General features: G+C 39.2%; 1 protein-coding gene across 1 annotated transcript; it reads right to left on the reverse strand.

Annotated features, from left to right (window-relative positions):
* Positions 1-4,591: 4,591 nt before the first annotated feature.
* On the reverse strand, positions 4,592-14,978 carry LOC125244745 (gastrula zinc finger protein XlCGF8.2DB-like). The gene is made up of 3 exons (XM_048154970.1): positions 14,747-14,978; positions 14,031-14,187; positions 4,592-5,668 (listed from the first exon to the last, which is right to left on the reverse strand). Exons 2-3 carry the CDS (start codon positions 14,185-14,187, stop codon positions 4,899-4,901), a joined length of 927 nt encoding a protein of 308 aa, XP_048010927.1. The 5' UTR covers positions 14,747-14,978; the 3' UTR covers positions 4,592-4,898.
* Positions 14,979-16,137: the final 1,159 nt, after the last annotated feature.

The raw sequence follows: 16,137 nt of genomic DNA on the forward strand, positions 1-16,137 counted from the left end.
TGTATGTGAGAATTGTCGTGGGTGCTCTGCTGCGGAGGAGGACCTACATTCAACACCAGAGAGTGAGCATCGCCGATTACACGGGGGAACTGCGAGCCTGACTGTATCTGCAGCATCTCGCCTGAGCATAGAGTGCGAGAAGCTGCCGTTGCTAGAGGAGGAGAAAAAAGCTCTTTTTATGAGGGTGTAACAGTCTTTATTACATTTCGACCAGAAACAACAACAGAAACATTCTCGTAGTTGCCTGCAACCGCCAAATGGACTTCGTGAGAACACCTCGGACGCTTTGCGGCAGGTTCGCTGCTCAGCGCTCTCCTCTGCACCCTCCCGTCAGGAACGAGGCTTTTGCTCCGACGAACTAGGAGCAGTCCAGGGACGGCCACCTTTTTTAAAGCCGTGACACGACTTCGGCGATCTCTGCCAGGGAGTTTTGGTGTGGGCAGAAGGCTCCAGGTCCGGCGCCGATGGGGCGGGAGCAGAAGGAGCTCGCTTCGACGGCCTGTTCGAAGTGGGAGGAAGTGACTCATCGTCCTGGAACGCTTTTGCACTTCAGAAAAACGCTCTGCGATCGCTTCCACGGCGTCCCCAAAGAGGCCGGAGGGAGATAAAGGAGCGTTGAGCAGCGCCTTCCTGTCTGCATCTTTTAACTCGGTAAGTGTCAGCCACAGATGATGGTGGAGCACTACCATGAAGCCCATGCTTCGTCCGATCGCCTGGACTGTTTTCTTGATTGCCTTCAGGGCAAAATCAGTCGCAGCGCGCAGGTCCTTAAAGACTTCGGGGTCCGCTTCACCCTTGTCCAGGGTTTTCAGGAGCTGAGCTTGAAAAACCTGCAGCACCGCCATTGTGTGGAGTGCTGAAATTGCTTCACCTGAGGCGGCGTACACCTTATCTTACACATTCTGACAAGCTCATCTTGAAACGCCGCCTGCCCCTCCACCTCAGAGCGCTCCTCTGGGGAGTGGTCTGCCCAGTCCCTCTCGGACGCCGTTAGGGACATGGCCTCGTCGGGATCGTCATCCCCCACTGCGCCAAACGAGACCATCTCCGACGTGCCAGGGGCGGGCCGAAGACTCTCTTCGGTGAAGTATACTGGAGGGCGGGGTGGTGAATCACACCTAATTCCCGTGCAATTGCCCATATGTGGCCATCCCACCAGCGCGACCCGGCGAGTGCTACTTCTGCATGGGCAGGTCCCAGGCACAGAATACAGTACTCGTGGGTGTCCGGAGCCTCAATGGGTCCCGAACACAGTGTGAAAACGTTGGACATGCTGGAACGCCAAGAGGGTAATCCGTCTTCTTGCGTCTTCTCCACAGCTGTCTCGAAGTCGAAGTCGTAGTCCGTAGAACATCGCGAAAAGAAAGATTCTGAGCTTATGCCGCCAGGACGGCACATTATATAGTGGCGGGTACCGCCCCCTTTTCGCCATCTTGGCTGCCATTGGCCAGTGAGAGTTGCAACACTGGCATTGTGCAATAGGATTTCAGGAAGGATTAGGAAGGAAGGGAGTCCCCAGAGCGTCAGCTTCTGACGCCATGTTGAAAGACCGTTCTCGAAAGGGAACTGCACTAGGTAGGGTTGTGGAGTTACTGGTGCTGTGAGATATTAGAGCACCTTTCACTCATATCTTTATTTTTATTGCAGGACCTATAATTACATACAAGATCAGGGAAAATACCATAGTGGTATCTTTAACAAGGAACAATAATAATGACAAAAAAACAACAAATATTTGTTTGTATACATGGTAGTTTGAGATTATATACACACATAAAGCATGATGACAAGATTAAATATTTTGAATACATCATAATGCATAAAAGTATTTTCATTTATTTGTTTATTATTTATAAGCCTGAGGGATGAAACTAGAGCTAATTCAACCAGAAAAAGAGGGAAACAAAGGAGAAGAAATTAAAGAAATTAACAACATATTCACGCAAATTTGGGTTTTCACAACAAAAAATAAACTCACATTAGTAGTTAAAAATATAAGAACTTTAAATTAACCCAAAATATAGCCTATCAGTTGTAGGCCTACTACAATTACAAAATTACTGGGAAGCTGTTTCTTCAACAAGACCACAAAATAAGCAAGTTTCATCAATATCAAGATATCTACAGATAGATGAAATAAACCTTCCACTCATATCTTTTAAGTTGTTGTGCTTGTGATTAAGTTGTAGGACACATGATAACATCAACATGGCGGATTATAGGTGCGTTCACATGGCCTCGTAAATCCTGTAGTTACGAGATTCTAGCTTGTAAAAAGCGTTCACGTTCACGGCCTCGTAGAGCTCGTAATTACAAACTTGTAAGCTGGGAGTTTTCTGAAAGCTCCCACATGTACCACATGACCGCTGTAGATTCATAGGTGAGTGAGTAGGCAGTTTTGGCAGCTTTTTCCGTAGAAAAAGTCGCTTGTTTTGGGCTTGTTTTCACAGGCCTGGTTGCTTATTTGTCTCGCGAGATCTGGCAACACTGATCTGAAGTCGCTTTGTGCCATTCACATCCCAGGTGTGCTCAACCATGCAGCCGACAAGCTCTCAGAGCAGCCTCCACTTCCGGTAGAATGGAGATTCCATCCCCAGGTGGTCCAGCTGATTTGGCAGTGGTCGCTCAGATCTGTTTGCCTCCCCGGACATAGCCCATTGTCAGTGGTTTTACTCCCTGACCAAGGGCACTCTCGGCATGGATCTACGGGCACACAGCTGGCCTGGGGTCTATGCAAGTTTGGGTTTCCCCCAGTGAGCCTGCTCGCACAGCTTCTGTGCAAGGTCAGGGAGGTGCGAGTGCTCTCATTTCCGCATTCATTCCCGCGCTGCAGGGGTGATGCGCGTGATGCAAAGCTAGCATGCCAATGTCCATTGACTTGGTTAGTTACACTCGAAGGTGATAGGGCTCTCAAGCGATATCCCAATTCGTCAGCTCACTTCTGAAGTACGTCTCCGTTCCCTCCTTCAGGGAAACTGATATGGGAAACTTTTCTCACACTGAAGCCATGGAAACTTCTCTTTGGTGTTATTGCATGGTTCTTGTAGTTTTCCTGTCTGTGAAACTCTTTCCCAGTGGTATATTATTTTGTATTTGAGTTAATGTACAGTAATTAGTTACTGTACTTAAGTACCTTTTTGGAAATAATGATGTAAGCAACTTTAACTCTGTACTTGATTATATTTTTGAACAAGTAAATGTACTTTCAACTTCTGTACATTTGTGATGAGTAATGCAATTAACCTTTTTGCACGGCACCCAACTTTTCTGCAGAAATTTGTTTCTGCTATAAAGAAGGCATTGAAGGTACTTTATCTTGTGCATTGTACTCAACCAAACTTGTACTTTACATGACTGTGAGTGCATTTGCGGTTAGTTGTGAATCGGAGGTGTTTGATTTAGGAGATGAGGTCATGACTGCACCGGTGATGAGCAGGGTTGCCAGGTTTTCACAACAAAAACCCGCTGCAAAACACATTCGTACTATCATTGGTCCGTGGCGATAACGTAATAGGAGGTGTGCGCCGAGGCTCTTCCTTCACTCGCGTGGAACGCTTCTATGACTCATGCGTTTGAATTTGTTGAGGTAAGATCTCAGAGGGTGAAAACATGAACACACTGGATAGCCACTTTATAGTACAAAATGAACTTGTGCTTCTGATGAATTGAGGCACTGACACTGTTTTTCATGTTTGATACTGTAAAGCTGCTTGCTTTTAAGCAATCTATTGAATAAAGTGCTATATACAGTGGTGTGAAAAAGTGCTTGCCCCATTCCTGATTTTTAATTTTTTTTCATGTTTGTCACACTTTAATGTTTTAGATCATCAAACAAATTGAAATATGAATCAAAGATAACACAAATAAACACAACATGCCGTTTTTAAATGAAGGTTTTTATTTTGAAGGGAAATCAAAATCCAAACCCACATGGCCCTGTGTGTCTTGTTCAGCTGTATTTAAACGACTCTGTCTCATAGCTTCTTTGCTTGGTGTTTAGTTGTTCTGAAGTTGTTCTCTATCTCTGAGACTTTTTTATTTTTCTCTTGCCTGTGGATTATTCCTTCTCTGTTATTTTTTGTGGACTTTCTCATCTGGAGCTTTTGCTGCAAGATCTTTTGAATCTTTGGATTATTTCTTGTTGCATGCCCATTCGGACAGTTTTTGTTTTTTGAGAACTTTTTTTGCTGTTTTTGCTTTATCTGTGGATTTTTTGTTTTTGTTACTTGAACTTTTATTAAAAACTTATTCTGCATCTCAACTTCTCTAAAGTGCATCTTACTGTTGCATTCACCATTCTCCATTGTCTGACTCTCATGCTGGAGACCCGAGTTCTAGTCTCGGCTCTGACAGAAACAAACACATCCAGAGCAAGTTGACTGTAACTACTTAAAATTATTTTATTTATCTGCTGTATTGACAAGACCTTTAAAAAAGGACATTGGTTAACTTGCGCTTAACTGAGACTTTTTGTAGACTTTTGAGAGGCTGTTGTGTCAACCTTGATTTATTACAATGTTGCGGTGTTCAGTTTTATTTTGATTTTAGAAAAGAAACAATTTCTCATCAATCAAATCAATTGTTTATTTTCACTGGCATTTCTCTCAGGTGTTGAGGATTAGTGCATCTCTGAGCCTACATTTAGCATGAGTAAAATACTTAAGTAATGTTAAAATTAGATACTCCAAGATTTTTTACTCAAGTTGTATTAGAATTTGTCACTTTTAACTTGTAAAGGGATTAACTTTTTGCTGTCAGGTATCTGTACTTTTACTCAAGTATGGTTTTCAGGTACTCTTTACACCTCTGCTCTTTCCACAGGTACGACTTCTAAAACCGTTCTCTTTCGAGTGAATCCTCATGTGGCACTTAAGGTCACCTTTAAATCTGAAACTCTTTCAACACTGTTCACATTTAAAAGGCTTCTCTTCAGTGTGAATATTCATGTGTTTCCTAAGGTTTCGTTCCCGTGTGAAGCCATTCCCGCACAGAGTGCAGGTGTAAGGCTTTTCTCCAGTGTGAATTCTCATGTGGACTTTAAGGTTTCCTTTATGTGTAAAACTCTGTCCACATTGCTGGCAGGTGAAAGGTTTCTCTCCAGTGTGAATTCTCATATGGATTTCAAGGTTTCCTTTTCCACTGATACTCTTTCCACACTGTTCACAGGTGAATGGACTCTCTCCAGTGTGATTTCTCATGTGGACTATAAGGTTTCCTTTTACAGTGAAACTCTGTCCACACTCTTGACAAGTGTAAGGTTTCTCTCCAGTGTGAATTCTCATGTGGGCTATAAGGCTTCCTTTTTGACTGAAACTCTTTCCACATTGTTTGCAGGTATGAGGCTTTTCTCCAGTATGAATTCTCATGTGGACTTTAAGGTTTCCTTTAAATGTGAAACTCTGTCCACACTGTTGACAGGTGTAAGGCTTTTCTCCAGTGTGAATTCTCAAGTGGTCTTGAAAGTTTCTATGTTGATCAAATCTCTTTCCACACTGTTGGCAGGTGAAATAACTTTTAGTTCCTGTCTTTTGAGCTTTTTTTTGTGAGGAACACTTTTTAGCCTGTGTTAATCTTTCTCCAATCATGAAATCATGATGTTTATCGTAACGTTTTTTCTCTTCTTCCCTTTCATTAAGTTCATGACTCGCCTCTTTCAGTGCCATCAGGTCTAGGACAAAAACAGACATAAAAATGAGACATTTAATGCATCAAAACCAAAAACATGTATGCTCTAAACCAGGGGTGTCCAAACTTTTTTAAAAGGGGGCCAGATTCGATAATAGGGACTTTAACACTCTGAGGTCTAAAAACGCGCCGGCGCGTTTTGCAGGTTTTTTTTCACATTGCAGCAAAACAGACTTAAAATACTCTGTCATTTTTTGTCATAGAGACATAAGTAATACATCAATTGGAACTATAGAATATCTCCTTTTATTTGTGTACACTCAGAGTAAAAACAAAATGTTGTGCTTTTTGTAAAATAAAGAAAACTAACATGATGCGTGATCTCTCATCTCCCTCTGAACGAAGTCCAATCTGATAGTTCTCAGAAAATGAAGTGTAACTTAGTGAATACTAATCACAAAAAATTCATACTTATGTCTAACAAAACGTTGAAATTTCAGGTTTTAAATCGTGCAAGTCAAATCGAAAACAAACCTTCTGTGTTTATGTAATCTGTATGAAAAGAGAGCCATGTCAGAAGTCCGTGATTCAGCTCATTATCCGCTAATGCGGCCACGCCCACGGAGCCAGCGCTATTCACAGGCAAATTCAGAGACAACACATGCATTCATCATCTCAATCGTGTATTTATTGCCTTGAAAATTGTTTATCTGGATGAAAAAGCCATGGTTAGCGATCTCTGGAAGACATTCAGTAAATTCCTGTTTGTTTCTTCTATTGATAAGTTTTAAGTGAGTTTTTGTTTCTTTAGCGCCCTCCGGCTGTAGTATGAATTGGTAAACACCATTCATGGAATATCGTCTTCTTCTTAGGTGAATTTGTGGACTAAAATGCACAGAGCGCCCTCCGGCTGCAGTATGAATTGCAAACACCAGCGCTCATAGAGATAACAATGAATATTAAATAAAAAATAACTCCTCTGTATAGAAAATTGACATAAACATATGAGAATCCTATATTTCTCCAAATGTGCATGCTTTTAAACTAAAAGCCTATATTCAGACTCTTTGCATCACAGAAATACATTATATTTTAAAGTATAATATAAAACCATTATTTTATATTGTAATAAAATTTTTCTGTATGTTTCATATACCATGATGAGCTTGAGACATCACAGAAGTTTTTTTTCACAGCCTACCTGACTGAAATGCCTCATTAATATGCAAGTCTTTTCAGGTCATTACTATTCAATTCTTTTGTCTTCACAGGTGAGAATGAGCCATTATTCATGGAGATTCACGCCTCCTCGCATACCGTGTTTCTTGGCAAAAAGTGTCTTACAAAAACTAAATCAGTATATTGTTATAAATGAAAGAGTAATCAGCATAATTTTTACATAATTTTGAAGCAAAAACTCTAGTCTACAACCTTCAATACCCAAAAGTCTTGTGAACACAGATTTAATATACTTTTATTGGCCTTATATCAGTGACTTAAGTTTTTTGTTTTTTCAGTAACCACGCATAAACGTTATTCCTTCAAAAACACAAACATGTACACACATGTTCCTCACATATTATGGTAGCCTAGTTTGTGCTGAATACAGTGTAATGACACTTGTGTCATTAATATGTTTATGAACAACTGAAAAAAGCACAAATGTCAGGGCATGTCAAAACTTCTCCAGGCCCCAAATCAGCCTCAGACTCCAGAGGGTTAAGCAACAGCTGTCGATGGAACGGCAACGGCGACCGGAAGTAAACTGTCAACTGCCGTATCTAAAGAATGCAAAAATCGCTAAGCAACAACAAAGAAGACGGTGTGGATCATTTAATCATTTAACATAGTAAACAATACATGTAAATATAAGCAAGAGAATGGTTGCTTTTGGCATTAAATGACATACAGATACAACTAAAATACCACATAACCATAGAACATAACATTTACTTATTTAGTCTGTCACGTATTATCAACTACGGCAAATCGGCAACTCTCCCGCAGTAGACGGTTACAGTAGAACGCCAAGAAGTAGCAGTTAAATTTGCGCATGCGCAACAGAACGCCAGAATGCCGTTGCCGTTGTATCAGCAGCTGCTGCTTAAAGTCCCTATTGTGGACACATCTGGGGTTCCTTTTCTAAATATATATATATATATATATATATATATATATATATATATATATATATTAGGGCTGTCAAAATAACGTGTTAATTTCGATTAACCCTTTCGCACGTAAGTTTTAAATATTCTGTCTGACCCCCCAGCGTGAGTTTTTTGAAGCGACCGTTATTTAGAACGTATCACTTTATGGTTTCCATGGTGACGTGTCATTGCTTGTTATGTGACACATCGCAGCACTGTATGAATGATAATCTGCTTTCATTTAATTTTTCCTTTGTTATCCAAAATATTCACAAATTTGTTGACTATAGCATGAAATATCTAATATTCCGATTGACAAATATGTGCAAGTGGATGTGTTTTGCAGTTTAAACACCTTTATAACGATCATGTTAGTTGAGCCATATGCGCGATGGGCGCATGTTAGTTTGCGCCGCACAGAGAATCGGATCTGTTGGATTTACAACCTGTGAATTTATCCACTTCTCCCGAAATACATGAAAGTAAGTGAGTCGGTGAACTGGGGAAGAATAGAGTAAGCTTCAAAGTTACTTTCACAATGTGTATCTGATATGAATAAAACGTGTCGTCTAATTATAATGGAAAGGGTTGTTATTTCCGCTTCTATAGACATCGTTGTGTATTTTACAAACCCTAAATATATTGTTTTGTTAGTACTCATGTGTATTTAAATGTCTGAAACCTACAATAAACATTATTTGGTTGAAAACACTGCATATATGTAATATATGAAAAGTGCTGCGCGCGTCCGTCTCTGGTTTAGCGCCAGCCAAAGCGCGCGCACACATTTGAATTTGGCAGTTGATCACGCGATGCACTGAACGTTCTAATCACACCGGTGTGATCGTACGCTCCTGGGGCCAGACAAGACTGATCACACCGGTGTGATCGTACGTGTTAAAGGGTTAATTAATCTGAGAAAAATAACGCGTTAAAAAAAATAATGCAGATTAATCCATTCCGTATTGACCTTTGAATCTGGAGCCGTTCTAGCCACCATTCGGCTGTAAAATGAAGGAGGGAGATGACTGCTGCGCTGATGGACAGAACGAGCAGAGCTCCTCCCTTGTGCGCTCAAGCTCTCTCTGTCTTCAAAGTAAGCACCATCTTTGCTCTCCCTACCTCACACATAATAATCTAAATCAACTGACACAATGCTAAAAGTTCGTAAGACCGAATCCAAGTTTCACGAGGCGCATTCGGAGAATGTTTTTCCTGAATAACCGCTGGGTGTGAATAGTGCCCTGCATGCGCCCTGCACGTGCAGCTGACATAAACCACACTTTTAGTAAACAAAAAAAGAAAATCCTATCCAGTGATGAAGTGTTTCTGTGTTGACAAATCTTTTGAGATATCCTAATAACAGTCGCGATTCACAACAACGCGTCAACATCCACTAATGTCCGATTCGTGACCTAATGACTCATTTGAACAGATTCATTTTAATGAATCATGAAAACAACTGATCTGCCCACACGGTCTATATAACGAATCATTTACTTGAACAACTCTGAAATGAGAACATAAGTGTGCTTACCCCATTTAGCAAGAGTGGTTAGTAAAATTAGCCTTAATAATCCACAATATTTTCAGGTTATTTAAATGACCATCTGTAGTAAATTAGGCCTACCTATAAAATCAGTTAGTTTAGACTGGAGTGAGGTGAAACCAGAACAAAGCAAGTTGTTGTTAGCTAGGTGCATTCAATTGTATATGGTAGAAAATTATATTATTAGTTAATATAACTTCTAAATGCTACTTTTTAATACTTTTCAGGTTTAGCAAAAAAGCATCTTCTCTTACAAAGCTATAAAATCACTTTTTTTTCTTTCTTTTTTTCAAAGAGGGCAAGAAAGAATTGCAGTGAGAGTGACGGGTACTTTATTGTCAGTATCGGGCTTGCAGATCACGTGGGTAGGGCACTTTTTACTGTTTGTGTGGATGACCATGTCTGTCACCACTGAAGACCATTTTTGACCCAGGAAAAACCCTGCATTGATTCATTTGAATTGAAATATTTAATACTTTCACAGCAAAAATTATGTATGCGATTAATTTAGATTAATTAATCACAGTGTAATTAATTAGATTAAAAATTTTAATCGATTGACAGCCCTAATATATATATATATATTACATCTTTTGTTTCTTAAAAAACATTACAGATTTGACAAAAATCTTGAGCTGACAGTAGAGTAGTTTTAGGTAGGACAGTAATGTAAATTTATTACATAAACAATATCTGTAAAATTTTATCAACCTTGTTTTTAAAGGACAACATTTATATATTATTGAGTTAGAACTCTATTGTTATTTAAATTAAAAAGTACTCTAATTAGATCACTGCAGGTAAAACCACACATGGCACCTCACTACAATGATAAATAGTTAAAATATTGTTTCAATATAGTTTGGCATAATAACTATGTTTTATTTCCTCTTTCCATATTGTGAATAATAAATGTGTAACATGTTAATTTGCTTGTTACACAATGGATCCTAACTTATTGTAATAATTATTTAACGTAGCCTACTTTAACACTTATTCCTTAGAATTATTCCTTAGCATCCTCACGTAGCCTACTAAACTGCATTTTCAAATTGTTTGCGTGCTGGAGGTAGCCTACGCTATTACGTCGTGTGCAGATTGATTTTAAGCTAGCTGGTGAGAGAAAATGGCACTATCAAAGAGTCTAAAATGGAAAGTTGTCAGCGAAAATAGGCCATAAAAAGTAGAATAGAAATACAACTATGCATTCATCCTACCTAGTTTTGTGAATGCAAAGCCGGTGTGCCTTATCTGCAACGAAGTTGTCGCTGTTTTCAAAGAATATAACACCGACACCGGACGCGAGCAGTGCAACGCTACAAAAGATAATAGAACCCATTATATATAATCAGTGATATTGTCTGCGCTGGATGTGGCGCGGTGCGACAACACATTCCAGACAGTAAATGGATTCGCCGTTCTGTTTCTGATATACAAACCCGGTTCCAAAAAAGTCACTGTACAAATTGTGAATAAAAACAGAATGCGATGATGTGGACGTTTCAAATTTCAATATATTATTCAGAATACAACATAGATGACATATCAAATGTTTAAACTGAGAAAATGTATCATTTTAAGGGAAAAATAAGTTGATTTTAAATTTCATGGCATCAACACATCTCAAAAAAGTTGGGACAAGGCCATTTTTAACACTGTGTGGCATCCCCTCTTCTTTTTATAACAGTCTGCAAACGTCTGGGGACTGAGGAGACAAGTTGCTCAAGTTTAAGAATAGGAATGTTGTCCCATTCTTGTCTAATACAGGTTTCTAGTTGCTCAATTGTCTTAGGTCTTCTTCGTCGCATCTTCTTTTTTATGATGCACCAAATGTTTTCTATGGGTGAAAGATCTGGACTGCAGGCTGGTCATTTCAGTACCCGGATCCTTCTTCTACGCAGCCATGATGTTGTAATTGATGCAGTATGTGGTCTGGCATTGTCATGTTGGAAAATGCAAGGTTTTCCCTGAAAGAGACGACATCTGGATGGGAGCATATGTTGTTCTAGAACTTGGATATACCTTTCAGCATTGATGGTGCCTTTCCAGATGTGTAAGCTGCCCATGCCACATGCACTCATGCAACCCCATACCATCAGAGATGCAGGCTTCTGAACTGAGCGCTGATAACAACTTGGGTTGTCCTTGTCCTTTTTAGTCCGGATGACATGGCGTCCCAGTTTTCCAAAAAGAACTTAAAATTTTGATTTGTCTGACCAAAGAACAGTTTTCCACTTCGCCACAGTCCATTTTAAATGAGCCTTGGCCCAGAGAAAACGCCTGTGCTCCTGGATCATGTTTAGATATGGCTTCTTTTTTGACCTATAGAGTTTTAGCCGGCAATGGCGAATGGCACGGTGGATTGTGTTCACCGACAATGTTTTCTGGAAGTACTCCTGATCCCATGTTGTGATTTCCATTACAGTAGCATTCCTGTATGTGATGCAGTGCCGTCTAAGGACTAGGGGTGTAACGATTTATCGTAGTACGATATTTCACGATGCAAACATGTTACGATATGCATCGTAGAGTGAAGGTGATACTTTTACGATATGACGGCAGTTTAATCTTATTGGTTGAGCTGCCGACGTGACCTACTCTGCAAGGTGGCAGTGAGAGAAGCCGGTTGTCACCGCATATAAATGGTCTCAATTTATAGTCTCAATCAGCTCTCTAGTTCAGTAAGTGTTTCGGGCACACATTGAATCTTGCAAGCAGGTTTAAACGTTTCTCATGTCAGTCTCTTGCATGGTCGCGTGAGAAAAGTCGTGGCTTTCTTTCACCGCAGTGCCACAGCAACAGCTGTGCTTACAGAAAAGCAAAAGACGCTTGCGATGCTTTGCTTTAAGAAGTTCTGTGGGGCCGTTCACATATTGCGTCTTTTCCGCGTGCAAATCAGTTATTTTTTTCAAATGTAGCCGCGCGGCAGGCGCGCTCATAATGGGATCAACGCGGTCGCAACGCGCATGCAATTCTCAACTTTTCAGAATGCCCCAAGCGCACCGCAGGTCGTGTGACAAGAATCAACCGATCAGCTATGGCCTTTCCGTAACAAAACATCAAAAGCTCAGCCGAACAGCTGATCATAGCTGTACATGGTGGTTTTTATATCTTATCTCCATCAATATATCTCGTAGTAAAACTAATGCAAGGGCTAGAAATCATTTATCCTTTGCAGAAACATCCTGATTCTCTTGGAGAGCTCAGTTCATGGTTGCATAGCAACGACCGACGCCATGGGAGCGCAAGCACTTTGGAAAGAAGGAGAAGCGGTGCGGCTGCGCCTTCCACGCGTTTTTAGACACGATATGTGAACGGCCCCTATTCATAATTCTAAGTTCATGTTAAATTTAACATTTTTTTTTTCAGTGACAGACAGCCCTATTGAACTGTTAATTTGAATACAGAAGGTTTTATTAAACCTTGAAATGTGATCTTGTATGTACAAAAAGGAAAATTATTGAAATTTGTTCATGTTTTTTGAATAAATCTTGTTTGAATTTCAGTTTCATTTTGTTCAAAATACCGTGATACGTATCGTATCGTGAACTCCGTATCGAGATACGTACCGTATCGTGACCTGAGCGTATCGTTACACCCCTACTAAGGACCCGAAGATCACGGGCATCCAGTATGGTTTTCCGGCCTTGACCCTTACGCACAGAGATTGTTCCAGATTCTCTGAATCTTTGGATGATATTATGCACTGTAGATGATGATAACTTCAAACTCTTTGCAATTTTTCTCTGAGAAACTCCTTTCTGATATTGCTCCACTATTTTTCGCCGCAGCATTGGGGGAATTGGTGATCCTCTGCCCATCTTGACTTCTGAGAGACACTGCCACTCTGAGAGGCTCTTTTTATACCCAATCATGTTGCCATTTGACCTAATAAGTTGCAAATTGGTCCTCCAGCTGTTCCTTATATGTACATTTAACTTTTCCGGCCTCTTATTGCTACTTGTCCCAACTTTTTTGGAATGTGTAGCTCTCATGAAATCCAAAATGAGCCAATATTTGGCATGACATTTCAAAATGTCTCACTTTCAACATTTGATATGTTATCTATATTCTATTGTGAATAAAATATAAGTTTATGAGATTTGTAAATTATTGCATTCCTTATTTATTCACCATTTGTACAATGTCCCAACTTTTTTGGAATCGGGTTTGTAGTCCAAGTGCTTTGCAATGGTCGGTTTGTTCACTGTAGACAGCTTTTAGCTGTTGTGGCGTATCTGGTGTAAGTTAGTAGACATGGGGATAATACGGCACCATGAGACGAAGATCTATTTCAGAACCGGACGCTATTCAAATAATCTGGCTGCGGGTGCGGGCCAGATATTATTGCTGGCGGGCCAGTTTTGGCCCAAGGGCCGCCTATTGCGACCACTCCTTTATGGTATTTAGTCTATAAACATTTAATATAAATACGAATGCACAAAACTGCAAGTTTGACAAAAATAATAAAGACCAAATTACAGACAGTTTTTTTCTTTTGAGCATGAACAGAAAAAAATATTTTCCATTGTTCTCTATTCAGAAGATGATATTGGGTTTATTGTTGCAGAAAATAATTGTTTTGGCCACTTATAATAAATTACAACTTGTAATATTCTCTAAGATTATATTTCTGTTTATTCTCTATTTCTGTAGAGCTGGACATTTTAATAATGATCAAATTCAGCTTTGAGAATAAAACCAACCTGTTTGTTCCTCAGTATCTTCATGTTTCACACTGAATATTTCTTCGATCTTCACGTCTTCAGTCTCATCTTTAATAAACTCCATCTTCATATCTTCAGTCTCCTTTTTAATAAACTCAATCTTCATGTCTTCAGTCTCTTCTTTAATAAACGCCATCTTTAAGAAGAGAATAATTAACAGTTAATGGTCTTCAATGACCTGTTGGACAACAACAACACTAATGCTTAAAATTAATAAACTTCATATTTAGACATTTATGATCTACATTTGGTATTCAAAGAATTATAGATTATATTTAAATGATTACTCTTTGATGAAAACATATTTAGTTTGTTTGTGAGTGTTTGTTGTTCTCGTTCATGTTCACTGTTTGAGCAGCACGTGTCGTGATTCACTGAATCATTTCTCAAAGTATTTGATTCAGTTGACTCGGAGTTGAAAAGTTCGGTTTCTCCATCATTTTACTCGCCAGAGACTGAACTCGTGTTCATGATAAACTGATTTATGATTTATAGAGAGAGAAATGAGAGGCAGGTTTACTGTTTCTCATCAGTGGATGAGCTTTAATCACACAAATATCCTTAATTACAGTTAGATAAAGAATCACAATGTTACAATAAATAGTAAATAAACTCATTTGACATCACTTGTAAACTATTAAAAACCATTAAAACTATTTCTGTTGATTAAAACAGCTTAAATTCTTAAAACAAACCTTTCTTCAGCAGAATCACAGCAGATGCAGGAGCGCGGCGCAGTCTTATGACGTCATGCCGTCACTCCAAAATAAAAGTCCTGTTCAGACGCGGCATCGTCTACAATCACAGAAGTTCATTGAAATCCAACAATTTTACCAGGTAATCTTTGTAGTAAAATTAAAACAGTGACAAATATGATACAACGTGTTAAAAAGGTTGTTTGAGTTCATAAAGCAGAGTTCATTCATGTGTCCGAATTGAAACACATTTAAACTTTTTTTGTTTTACCAATATATAAAATGTGGACAAATTTTAGTTTAAACATGGGTATACAATGTGTAAAAAGTTATCTTTCAAGGTTCAGTATAAGTAAAAGAAGCAATCAATATTAAATGTAATTCATTCAATACCAAAAATTACTAAAAGATTCAGTTGCTAAAAGATTCAGTCAAATTAAAAATGTAATCTTTCACATATTTGTAATGTCAAATTCTGTGATGCTCTTAAAAGAGACTGTTGGTTCTGTTTTGTGCTTTTATGTGGTTGTCAGGTTTGTTGTTTAGACAAAATCAAAAAGGAAGAAAAAGAAATGATCACCAAATATCTATATTTCATAGGTGTGTACTACAGATGCGCGGATCACGGTATCCGCGGGGTGGTAATAAAAAATAAGTCAATTAAATGCAGGTGGGTCACGGGCGGATGAGACAAAAATCATGAATGTTTTGATTTTAAAGGGATAGTTCACCCAAAAATGAAAATTTGATGTTTATCTGCTTACCCCCAGCGCATCCAAGATGTAGGTGACTTTGTTTCTTCAGTAGAACACAAATGATGATTTTGCTGTCTGTCAGCGATATAATGTGTGTCAATGGGAACTTCATCTATAAGAGTAAATAAAACTTGCATAGACAAATCCAAATTAAACCCTGCGGCTTGTGACGACACATTGATGTCCTAAAACGTGAAACGATCGGTTTGTGCGAGAAACCTTAATGAGCTTAATGAGTCCGTTGCCAGAGCACGATCAGACCTCACTAAACGAGTGCTGAACGCAGTTGGACATAGTGGTGTTTTAGAGGTAAAAATTATATAAATACTGTTTGTTTTCTCGCACAAACCGATCGTTTCGTGTCTTAGGACATCAATATGTCGTCACGAGCCACAGGGTTTAATTTGGATTTGTCTATGCAAGGTTTTTCGACTCTTATAGATGGAGTTCCCACTAACATGCATTATACGACTGACAGACCACAACAGTTGGAGTTAAAAATCATCATTTGTGTTCTACTGAAGAAACAAAGTCACCTACATCTTGGATGCGCTGGGGGTAAGCAGATAAACATCACATTTTCATTTTTGGGTACTATCCCTTTAATAAAGACACAAACTCTCATTTCATGGTAAA

This window comes from Megalobrama amblycephala, linkage group LG1 (assembly GCF_018812025.1).
Source record: "Megalobrama amblycephala isolate DHTTF-2021 linkage group LG1, ASM1881202v1, whole genome shotgun sequence".
In the NCBI taxonomy this organism is placed as follows: Eukaryota; Metazoa; Chordata; class Actinopteri; order Cypriniformes; family Xenocyprididae; genus Megalobrama; species Megalobrama amblycephala.